The sequence below is a fragment of the Athene cunicularia genome (genome assembly GCF_003259725.1).
Source record: "Athene cunicularia isolate RWA chromosome 26 unlocalized genomic scaffold, athCun1 chr26_part1, whole genome shotgun sequence".
Taxonomy (NCBI): Eukaryota; Metazoa; Chordata; class Aves; order Strigiformes; family Strigidae; genus Athene; species Athene cunicularia.
Genome location: NW_020799136.1, coordinates 2,652,128 through 2,664,513, shown reverse-complemented (window position 1 = coordinate 2,664,513; position 12,386 = coordinate 2,652,128). Strand labels below are relative to the sequence as shown.

The following is a 12,386-nucleotide window of genomic DNA, read 5'->3' as shown; positions in this document are numbered from 1 at the left end:
CGGGCGCGGAGCATCCCCGGGCCGGGCGCGGAGCATCCCCGGGCCGGGCGCGGAGCATCCCCGGGCCGGGCGCGGAGCATCCCCGGGCCGGGCGCGGAGCATCCCCGGGCCGGGCGCGGAGCATCCCCGGGCCGGGCGCGGAGCATCCCCGGGCCGGGCGCGGAGCATCCCCGGGCCGGGCGCGGAGCATCCCCGGGCCGGGCGCGGAGCATCCCCGGGCCGGGCGCGGAGCATCCCCGGGCCGGGCGCGGAGCATCCCCGGGCCGGGCGCGGAGCATCCCCGGGCCGGGCGCGGAGCATCCCCGGGCCGGGCGCGGAGCATCCCCGGGCCGGGCGCGGAGCATCCCCGGGCCGGGCGCGGAGCATCCCCGGGCCGGGCGCGGAGCATCCCCGGGCCGGGCGCGGAGCATCCCCGGGCCGGGCGCGGAGCATCCCCGGGCCGGGCGCGGAGCATCCCCGGGCCGGGCGCGGAGCATCCCCGGGCCGGGCGCGGAGCATCCCCGGGCCGGGCGCGGAGCATCCCCGGGCCGGGCGCGGAGCATCCCCGGGCCGGGCGCGGAGCATCCCCGGGCCGAGCGCGGAGCATCCCCGGGCCGGGCGCGGAGCATCCCCGCGCCAGGTAAGGCACCGCCGCCGCCGGGGCAGCCCGGCCGGGAGGGAGGGAGGGGACAACTTCGCGTGCCGTTCTCCTAAGCCTGTTGATTTTGCTCCTAAATGTCTCCAACGGACCGAGGGAGGGGAGGTTTTGCAGGAAGTTTTGTGATCTGACTGCGAAGGGAAAGGAGTGTGTGACCGCCAGAGGAGATGGAAGCTCTGGCTGACGTATTTTGCTTTAAAGCAAAGAGATCTCTGCCGTGAGCCCGACCCGCCAAGGACGGGAAAGGAGAGAAGGAAGGATCTCAAGGCTCTTCCCTCCATTAGCAGGGTCTCATCAGGAAGCTCACAGGATGCTTATCAGTCGTATTTTAAATCATCCCTGCCTGCCTCTAGAAAGGGAAACGCTGTGAGATTTTTGTTTTGTTTCTGCTTCGTGAGACTACGAAGAGACATTTATTAAGTATGGCATTGCTGGTGGGAGCTGATGTGGTAAGAATCCCTCCTTTATTTCTTGACACTTTGGGTGACTAGAAATAACCGCGTCCTCTGAAGTTCTCCTCCAGAGCTTTACCGACCCAGCCGTGCCTGGCAGGTTTTTGTTTGAAACTGGGGTGAACCGATGGTGCCCACGAAGCGGCTGCGGCGCGGAGGATCTGCGGGAGCCCGTGGTGGCCGGGGAGGGAGCCCGAGGGGTCAGGGTGCTGGGAGGGGACAGGGGCTCAAGCCACCTGCTCTTCCATCAAATCTGCTTGCACCATGTCACCATCCTCGTAACTGTCTAAAGAAAACAGATTCTTTTCTCTGTAGACACTGACTTTTTTAAATCAGGAGGAGGCAAATTATCTTATTCTGTGTACCAGCTCTTCTAAATGTCATCAGCAGGGCACTGATCTTTTGTTAACTAGTTCCTTTCAAATTACATGCAGAAATTATGGCAATTAAAATTAGAAGTATGTCTGTACCTAAATATATGCTTGTTAGAATTAAAGTGTGTCTGTTTGCCGTGCGGGCTGAAGAGCCTCTGTCGACTGTACAGTCGATCTGGTGCCTGGCCAATTGCTTCCCAGCCTCCTAAGACTAGTTAGCCGTTACCAAAACCCAGGCAGGCAGGAAAGGAGGATTCCTTCCACGTTCTGTACAGAAACTAGTCACTTCCTATCGTTTTTACTCAGCTTAGTTTGTGCAGCTCTGAATTACAAGCCCAGTCCTCTCTCTCTCCTCGTTTTCTCCCTTACTTTGGGGAGGGGGTGCAGTTCCAAGGACGCGTGGACAAGAAAAAGCAAAAACTCTGTGACTGGAGATGTTATTACTCTTCTCCCCCTCAGTTCCTCAGACAATTTATAGCTGAGACTCTCGACTCTCTTTTTTTTGTGTGTATTTTGAGGCTCGAGTAGGACAGATTCAATGCAACTTTGAGAATTAAGCTGTGTGCACTGTGCTTTCTTAGCCAGCTGCATCTCTTGGTCACAGGGAAATGGGAACTAAACTTCCCCAGACGAACACCCCTCTCTTTCTCTGTTTTAATCCCCTGTCCGTTTCATAGCTGAGATATTTATAGCTTCCCCACATATACTGACAGCATGGAAGGACCCATTTCATCTTTAAAAAATTGATTTAAAAAAGTGTTAAGTCACTTATGAGTTACCAGTGCTTTATTAGAACAATTATATGTGAAGTATTTATAGTGCCTCAGCAGCTAATGTAGGTAACCTGGAATTTACAACCAAAGTTATAAAAGTACAGAAGAGATTTCTAACGAGGTTCCCCTGAGAAATCAGGGGAGATGAGGATCCAGCATACTGTAGCTGGTCAGGTCACCCTACGTCGCCAATCAGTCCTGGTAGAATGACTGTGGTGGTGCCGCTAATTGAAATTAAAAAGCAGAGAGGACAGTTTACCAGCAGGGAAAACAGGAACAGGATGCATTAGCTCGGTCTCTTGGTTATTCGCCTGGATGTATTTGGTGATTAATGAATGGAATGGTTCTCATTTTGCTGCCTCCTGTTTTGCAGCCCTGTTCTTAGCACAGCGTTTCATAAAAGTCCAAAGATCCTCCACTGCTGGCACGAGAAACCGGCATCTCTGGTGCCTGAGCCCCCCCCAGGGCCCCCCAGATCCCCCCGGCTCAAGGCTGGGGCGTATTTTCGAAGTCGCACAGAGAAAGTTTGCAGCGCGGGGCTCTGCCTCCTCCCCGCGCAGACGGAAGAGCCTGGTCTCCAGGGCTGTCAGTCTGGCACTATTAACGCAGTAAATTCCCTCTTTAGGGGGAGAGAAAAAACAGCGCAGAGTAATATTGAACAAATTCTTTACAGGAAAATATTGTGGGATGTTTGCTCCAGTGCCGTGTGTATAAGCAAAGTGTCTCCTCGGGATAAGCATCACTATGGATTATTATATGTTTCGTAATTACAAAACCTCTTCCAGCAGCAGTAAGATGTTTGCACGAGGGACTTTAATTGTCCTTTAGGTAGAAAAATTGCACAGAAAGATGCTCCACATTAGGGTGATGAATGTTAATGTGCCCTGAAGAGGAAGAGCATTTCTGTGAGGAGTTTAGTCATTTTCACCACAGATTGATTCCATCATTTTTTATTCAGTATTTTGATGGCCTGTTGAAATCAATAAGGCTGCAGCCTTACTGGCTGGAATGGCAGCTTTCATATAATTACAAAACTTCAGAGTAAAAGTGCCTAGAAGGATACCATGTAGAGGATGTAATTAAGCTTTGAGGGTCTCAGTCAGTGGAATCAATGGAATTTCCATTGATAAAGCGACTTTTGCTAGGGCCCCTGATGCATCTTGCATGATAACGGCGCCTTTCTCCAGATAATTTTATGGTAGAGTTGGAAAAACATTAGGGAAGGGAAAGTAAATACAGGTCAAAAGAAAAGTTAAATATTGTAAGAACTCTGACCGAAGATCAAAAAGACAATTTATGGCTAGATCAGAATCACAATTAACTGCCCAACGTCAAGAGGAGGTTGGCTTCCAGCGGCTGAGGGTCTGGACAACTTGGGATATTTTTCCTCTAAAGGTTAAGGCTGCAGTGAACATATTTCATTGCGACCGAACAGTCCCTCAGTTCTGCGGCTGAAGGACTTCTGCCTCTGTTAGCTGGGAAATCATGGAGGTGTCTTCTGCTGGAAGAAAGTTGTCCAGCTTCAGAGGCTTCCCTCCTTCTGAAGTTCTTGGTACTCAGCTGGGAGCTCAAGCCCTCAGCTGTCACACCTGGGCTTCAGCCTTACTGCTGCTCAGACATTCTGAGCAGCGTTTCCCCAAAAGTCAGAATTCTCCTCCGGTCCGGGGAAGGGATGCAATATTTCACAAGAGTAAAACCCATCTCTAAATGAAAGAGAGCGGCAAAAAACTGCCGCGGAGGCCAGGACTTTAATTAAAGGCAGAAGAAAAGTAATGAAAACCAGAGCGGGTTTTCTGTTTCCTCTGACTGAAAATGCTCTGAGTGCAAGATTCATTACAGATTGAACTTTTTTAAGACTGGAAACCCAGCTCAGTCCAGTCGTGGCTTTTCAGGGCGTACACCATTTCACCGGGTGAGCTGCAAGCTGATTTCACCGGAGTTCTCAGCTCTTTCTTGACAGCTGTAGTTAAACTGATGAGCACGAGGCTTACACCTGGGGAATTATGGATTAGTCTTGTTTGTAAGGAAGCAAATATAAATTAGCGTGTTTATGCTACTTTTAAAATGCTTTTAATGAGGAATCATTTGCTATTCAAAATTTCAATCTCTAATAATGCCATAACCCCGCGGAGCTGATTCCCACGTGCCTTGTCTAGCACGGGGGACGAGCTGTTTGAAATTCCTGGGTGCGCGCTGGTGTCTGAGGCGAACATGAGGGGCAGGACACCCCGCTGACTGTCTGCTGTGGTTTTGGTTTGTTCTGTGTTTTAGATGGAACTGATCTGACCTCCAGCGGGTCTCGGGAGCAGCCTAACTGTCTTCTCCAGTAGCAAGGCCTGGGGTCATCATGGCAGCAGGAGTAGCAGCCTGGCTGCCCTTTGCCAGGGCGGCCGCCATAGGATGGATGCCAGTGGCCAACTGTCCCATGCCACTGGCTCCAACGGAGAAAAACAAGAGGCAGGATGAGCTCATCATTCTCAACGTGAGCGGCAGGCGTTTCCAGACCTGGAGGACTACACTGGAGAGATACCCGGACACTCTCCTGGGCAGCACCGAGAAGGAGTTCTTCTTCAACGAAGACACTAAGGAGTACTTCTTTGACCGGGACCCTGAGGTCTTTCGGTGCATCTTAAATTTTTATAGAACTGGCAAGCTCCACTACCCCAGGTACGAGTGCATCTCTGCTTATGACGAAGAGCTTGCCTTCTACGGGATCCTCCCTGAAATCATTGGGGACTGCTGCTATGAAGAGTACAAGGACAGAAAGCGGGAAAATGCAGAGCGGCTGATGGATGACAATGACTCTGAAAACAACCAAGAAGGGTCCATGCCATCCCTGAGCTTCCGGCAGACCATGTGGCGAGCCTTTGAGAACCCCCACACCAGCACCTTAGCCTTAGTCTTTTACTATGTCACCGGTTTCTTTATCGCTGTCTCTGTGATCACTAATGTCGTGGAAACTGTCCCCTGTGGCACGGTGCCTGGAAACAAGGAGCTTCCATGTGGGGAAAGATATGCTGTGGCTTTCTTTTGCTTGGACACGGCGTGCGTGATGATTTTCACGGTTGAGTATCTGTTGAGACTCTTTGCGGCCCCAAGTCGCTACCGATTCATTAGAAGCGTGATGAGCATCATTGACGTGGTGGCCATCATGCCGTACTACATTGGCTTGGTGATGACCAACAACGAGGATGTCAGCGGAGCCTTTGTGACACTAAGGGTTTTTAGGGTTTTCAGGATTTTCAAGTTCTCTCGCCATTCCCAAGGCTTAAGAATCTTGGGCTACACTTTGAAGAGCTGTGCCTCCGAGCTTGGCTTTCTCCTCTTTTCCCTCACTATGGCAATCATCATCTTTGCAACTGTGATGTTTTATGCAGAGAAAGGGTCCTCGGCAAGCAAATTCACCAGTATTCCTGCTTCCTTTTGGTACACTATTGTAACCATGACAACACTGGGGTAAGTAGTACTTTTTCTTTTACTGAGCAGCAGGCAAGCACGTACTAGGAGCTTACTCCTAAGCATTTACCTGGGTGCATGTTCGAAAAGGGGCTGGAACTGTTAAGGGCTTGATTGTTCTTTGCCTTACAACTTCTGCAATTTCTGCTTATGTGAAGTTGTTTAAAACAGAAAAGGCACTTACACCCACTCGACAATTGCTTGGCACAATGGTAAATGAGTGCAGGAGGAGCAAGGCTGTGGAGTAGCAGGTCCTGTTTCACACTCCTTCTGCAGGAGAGAAAAGTTAACACGAGTGTAAGGGAGCTGGCAACTAGAGCTTATGTTTTCAGACGTTCATTCTCGGCATAGACGTTACGCAAAGTCGCTGATGTGTCTGTTGTCTCTTGTCGCGATGTTGGTCACTGTTTCTTCGCTTGATGTGCCAGGAACTGTATTGCTGAATTCAAATGGATGTTGTGGGGTACTATACTGAAAATACAGTGATCTCCAGGACATGACCTGTTTTGTACTTAACTGAGCAGGATACGGGCTTGTTGGTTGCAAGTTAAACAAAAGAAAAAAAAAAGAGTGTGCTGTAGCAGTTGCAGTAGAATTTCAAACAGTCCCACGGACAGCTACAAAGATAATGATATCAAAGCAAGGGGAATGTAGCCTGGAGGGCACTCTTTTCCCTTATATTTCATTTCTGTCATACAGATGTTTCGACTGAGATTATAGATTTGAGCTTCTGTTGCTCTGAACTAAAACCTTTGTAAGCAGAATGACCCAGCCCTCACCCTGGCGGGGTTATGTAAAAGCAGGTAGGCAGCACCGGCCGCGCTTCAGGCAGTCCCCGAGGTACGATCGAATGCAATCTCTGAATTCCACGCATCAGAACTATCCACTATCAGAACTAAGTTTATATATTTGTATATACTAAGTTACTCTAGGTTTGCAAAGAGTTTTCCCACTGGAGAGTTTCATATTCAGATGTAGACAATTCTCATTCTTGGAATACGGTGACCACTTTTTCCCTAAACTGCTTTTGATTTTAAACACTTCCCTGTGCCTATTATACATGTACAGGCTCACAGTAGCACTTTTAAATTATTAAAATCATAATTCAGCTGTCAGAAAGGCGCAGAATCTGAGCATATGACAACTGCAAGTCTGAATTTCTTCATTAAGTGGAAATGTAGAACATGTTTGTCATAGTCAGCCAAAAGATCTCCTTCTCCTTTTTAACATCTAAGCAAAGTTTGCAAGTTTGTGTGACAAAAGCTAAGCTCCTTGCTCTGGAGAAGAAGTCAGTGCTTACTTAGAAAACGGAGCTGGCCTGTGGCTCCCAGCACTCGCCCACCCCATGACTCGGACAGGTCCGTACTGGTCAGGTCCCCCCGCTGTCCCCACCACCCGCCCGAGCAGCCTCAGGAGGGGACGCGGCCTGGGCGGGCTCTGCACGGGGGAAACGCGTGAAAACAGCTTCGGTTTTCTGACATCTGCTTCCTAACGATCACACCTTTCCTTCCAGCCACGCACCCCGCGCCCGTTCGCACGTTTGGTGGCGTCTCTGTGGCAGGGAAGTCGGGGGCGAGGGGACGTTCGGTGGGGCTTGGGAACAACCCCTCGCTGTGACGCACAAGCGGAATGTGCCGCTGTGTCTCTGTTCCTGCCCGGGCAGTGACTTGGCCTCATTCTCTTTCCCTTCCTTTCCGAACGCGCGGGTAGACAAACCAGAGTGCTCCCGAGGACTTTAAAGTGTTCTCAATCTGTTGTAATCACAGAAATTACAGATGAATGAGTGCCCTAAATGAGTTGACAGGAGTTTAAAAAATTAGAAATTTAAACACGGCTTTGTAAGAGTTCACTGGAAAGGGACCTGTAAAATGCTGCCAAAGACTTAAAACTTCTAGGATTACTTATTTGGGATTTTTGCTGCAGGATTTTAATTAAAACAGACGTCTCTAGCAAAGAGTCTATCAGCCAAGTCCAGTGTTGTACCACGGACCCCTGAGAAGAGCAGACCCCGCAGAGCCCCCGTGCTCCCCGACACCCCTCTGCCCACGACCCGCCCAGCAGGCACCCGACGCCGCCTTGTCCAAGCACCCGAAGCCAAACACTCTCCCACGGGCTTGCCCAAAACCCGTGCTAGAAAGAGGAGTTGCTACCATGAGCCATAAAACCCTAATTCCTGCCAGCCCAGCCCCGCAGAGCCCCGTCCGGGAGGGCGGCACGTTCTGGCGCGGGTCGGGAGGGTGAGGGGGTCCCGGCTGCGGGCGCACGGGGACGGCACCAGCCCTTGGCTCGTGCGGCAGCTTGCCCACGGCTTGGCAGCGTGGCACAGGGACCCGGGGACTCTGAAACAGAACTTCCAGCCTCAGGTTATTTCCACGTCCCCGGCTCCCACCACGTGGTGAGGGCGGTCAGCATCTCCTGGCCCCCTTCGCTTCCCCGTAAATCCTTTCCGTTTTGATAAACTGGAATTTCCCTGCACCTCCATCTCTCTCGGAAGTCATTTCAGTGTGTTTGGAAAGACCTTGTTACTAATGAGAGTACTGGCAATTCCTATCACACAAACGTTGCCAAAAATGCAGCCAAAGCCTCCAACGTGCTTCTTAATACGTCAGACTGGGCCTGGTCGGGGGTTGCCAGTTCGCTGCTGGCGTTTCAGCGGTGCTCAGAGACTTTATGAATAGCTTAAATATTTTCTGCCCTTTGCCTTTAAGAACTCAGCCAGCATTTAAAACAGGAACTTCTAAAGCACAGATGGATTTGAACTCAAACCGATACGCGTCGGTACGTACTTGTTGTCCTCAACACCGAAACATTAAATGCAGATAATTGAACATTTCCCCGACACTGGGATTCCACCCCTGCTTGCCACAGAGCGCTTTAAAAAAGGGATTAGGAACATGCAGGATAACTTTTCCCATGTTATTAAGACGTTAAAAAGTTAGCTCCGTTTAGACAAGAGGGGAAGTTTGCTTACAACAAACCAACGAGGCTAACATGAGGAAACCATCAACCCTCCTACGGTTCTGCACAGCAGCTGCTGTTATTCCAGATCCCAGAGTATCTTTGGGATACAGCGGAATTTGCAGATCGACCCATAAATGAAAAGCAATAAAAACGCATTTCTTCTTGAAGTGAAGCACTGCATAACAGAGAGTAAATGCTGCTTTTGGTGGGATTACTACGCAAATCAGTTTTGAGAAACCCAGGCCGACTTGCGAGCTCCTTAGGTGGTTAACAACCCAAGGAGACAGGTACAACGGTTTTCCTGGAATGGGAAACAAAGCAAAGGAATTAAATTATACTGACCCTGCATCTCTGATCCCTCTGCTGTGCTCATCTGGCTTAACCGAGGCTGTTTTTAATTTAGTACGATTTAAATTTTGCTCAGGAGGTTTTATAATGAAAGCATTATTCTTGGGTGCATCTTAAATCAATCTGAATTACTGAAACAACTATTCAAAATTAATTCAAAATCAGCTATCCAATTCATGCAGAAACATTCTTCTCAAGAGGCCAGCAGCTCCCCACCTTCCCTCTTGCCCTCCTCTAGAACACGGGTGGGATGAACATCAGCCTTGGCAGCACCTGCTTTGTGCTGGGGGGGCTCGGGAGCCCCGGGACCCCCCATCTCCGCGAGGCAGCGGAGGAGCACGCTGCAGGTCCACGTCCCTCTCGGCTGTAGCTAACTCGGTACGCAACAGCCGCCAGTTTTACATCTATATACAGACAGTTTAATTATCATAAATTTCGTCGCCTTGTTACCGGCGTGTTGGTTTTATTCGCTTCTAAGCAGCATTTGGTGGTGGGTGGGGCAGCCCCCCGTCTCCTGCCCATCAGCAGGCGGCTGTGGTACCAGAGCTCTCTCACACTACTAAACCCCACACCATGTTTGCCTAGAGCGCATATTTTTCTAAGCTTTTTAGAGCTGTTTTCATTTCACCTGACAACAGCAGTACGTTTCCGACTCGGGCAGTGTCTGCAACCCGCGGCATAGGCAGCAAATTGTAGCTGTGACAAGCTCAGTGCCACATCTACCTGCACCGTCCCGGGGCACGGCGAGGCCCCCGAGGGCCCTGCAGAGCGTCGCAGCCGGGCTCCCCGCAGCGCCCCGATGGATTTTGTTCTGGTTTGAGCTTAGGGAAGCGCCGTGTGATTTTCTGTTGCCTAACGAAGGCTGAGCTCCCACAGCTCAGCGCCCTCGGAGCGGTCCTAGGAGAATCTATCTTCTGCCTGACTGTCCCCCTTGCAATTTGCAAGAACATAACGGTTTGGAGGACACTGTCCCTCCTGCAGGTTCGGCTGCAGTGGTCAATGGGTCTGAAAGAGCCACATCAGCGACTTGGACCACACGGTCCTATCTATGTCATTCATTTACGGAGCCAGGTTAAAGCTAGGAAGCCGATAAAACAGACGTGCTGGCCTGGTTGTGTCAACGGCCTGGTCTGGAGCAAGATCTGAAATTTCTCACAGTTTTTATTAGCTGAGTGCTTAGAGAGCAGGGATCTGGGGGCAGGGGTCTATTGGGGTTTGTCTTGGTTCGAGGTGGTACCTTGGTGGGTCAGAGAGAGCGCGAGAGAACTGACACCCCATCGACCCCTCCGAAAGAAACGTCATTCTTTGGTTGGCGTATTTCTTGGGCTTTCTTTTTTTTTTTTTTTATTGGTGTTCAATCACGGGCAAGAGAGGGGATGAAATTTAAGTAGGGAAATAGCATGGGAAACACTCGCTGCCAAACTGTTGACAGCCAGACCAGCGTGAACTCGCCGAACGCTGACCACGCCGCCCGCGAGCGCTGCCAGCGTGAATGGGGATGTCTCCGCGGTTACTTCCCCAAAGCAAAGCACCGAAACCGCTCGAGCTGATAGTAACCTTCATTCACCCTCCTTCATGCAAACTAAGAGGAGTTTGCGACGTAAGGAAAATAATAAATCATCTCTGGAGCTCTGCCATTCCCAGCTTCTCCGGCAAGATTGCCGTTTGGCCCAGCAATCACATTGTGCGTGTCAGTACTTCAGTAACTGCCGTTAAACTGAATCAGAAAAAATGGCTTTAATAGAAACACCACTTTGCATATTTAACATCATCGATGGAAAGATGGATGAGATGGGGGGTATTTCCTTTTGTAAAGCGAGGCACTAAAATTTCATCACTCTCACCATTTCCCACACAGTCAACAATTCTTATATCCACAGGCCAAAGAACTGCTTGAATTTAATATACGGAAAGTCCAAATCAGACAATGAATTGATGGAGCTACACAAAGAAGCCATTTTCTTGAGCTTTCATTCTCTTGACTCCAGCTTCATCTTATATGAAATGTGTATCAATTTTTGTCTCCTAATGGATTTACAGATATTGTGTGCAAAATGTCTTTGTATCAGGAACTACAGATGGAACCTTTTCCCTTCACTATCTTGATGTAAATCTCAGGCAAGCATCTCATTTTTGAGCTATTTATATTCACCAGAACCCCAGAAGTATTAAAATACCTTCATTCATTCTCGGAGCAAGTGGAATTCAGTGGATTTTTTTTTTCTCTCTTAAAAAAAAAATAAATTTATCTGTCCTTAGGTTTCTTGTGGCTTTGGATATTTGTAATGACTGCACGTATGTGCAGAAACACCATTTGTAATGTGCAAGACAAAATAACTTCCCTTTAGGGTAAGCTCGTTGTGTGAGAAGTGAATTATTTTGAATAAGGCCAAGTAATGGTACTGGCTAAAATTGTAATGTGACTGCTAAATTTACCAATGGAAGCCTTGGCAGAGATGCATCTATAGCAACTGATTTACGGATTTTTTTCTAAGCTACGCTTTCTTTTTTTTCCCCCTTTCATTCCAGCCTGCATCACAGCAAGTGCCTGAGAAATAGAGATTAAAGATAACATTGTGTTTTCATTGGAGATGAAGGGAAGTGATTGGCTTACTGACTGGATCGGAGCTATTTTTAGTCTCATAAAATGATAATTTCATAACAGCGCTGACCCAGTGGAAGTAATGAATTTACAGAGATCAGCTGAAAATAAGGGACAGAGTAGCTCCTGTCAGTAGGAAAGGGAAAGGGGAAGCGAAGTTAAAGGCCCTGCAACAAATCAGCCGAGACTAATTACGTCTCTGAGCCGATGACAGCCCATACAGTTGGAATCAGTTTTCGGTGTGAACCGTGGAGCTGAGCTGGGCACGGAGGGAGTTTCTGAGCGACCCGTGTCTCTGCAGCCCCTCTGGCCGGGGGCGAACCCTCCGCCCGAGGGCTGCCAGCAACCGCCCTCCGCCTCCCAGAGCCCACCTGCACATCCTGCCCTGACCCGGACTTTCTCCCCCGGCACGGATCTAGTGTGGGGCACCTAAAGCATGAAGTGAAACTCCTGCCCCGCTTTAACGTTAGGGAAACAATATGAGACATTTTAACTCAATTTCTCAAGGGCTCTGTCCATTCCGGGCGGCCGGAGCCGCCCCTGTGACTGACAGCAGCTTGTTCCAGCGCCGCGGAGGAGCGTCCCAGGCACTGTAATGCGATCGCTTCGTTAAAAACAAAATGAAACCCCCCAAAAGTGTCAGATAAACAGAGAAACTTTTCCTCGGCACTAACCAGCATCCTTACCCGCCACCCATCGCAGCGGGAGCCGGACCCCAGCCCCGGGTACCGCGGTGCCCCCGTGTCTCAGCGCGGTGCCGTGGCGCTGGCCGCAGGCCTGGGC

At 50.0% G+C, this 12,386-nt stretch overlaps 1 protein-coding gene across 3 annotated transcripts in view; it reads left to right on the top strand.

Moving 5' to 3' along the window:
• Positions 1–552: 552 nt before the first annotated feature.
• Positions 553–12,386, top strand: part of KCND3 (potassium voltage-gated channel subfamily D member 3) — a 127,904-nt gene continuing 116,070 nt past the window's right edge. The window contains exons 1-2 of one of the 3 annotated variants that reach the window (XM_026864190.1): positions 553–619; positions 4,508–5,692. In XM_026864190.1, the coding sequence (XP_026719991.1) occupies positions 4,584–5,692 (1,109 nt within the window). In that variant the 5' untranslated portion in view covers positions 553–619; positions 4,508–4,583. Of the gene's footprint in view, positions 620–780; positions 1,087–4,507; positions 5,693–12,386 lie in introns of those variants that run through there. The other 2 variants (XM_026864191.1, XM_026864189.1) reach the window with 2 other exon arrangements.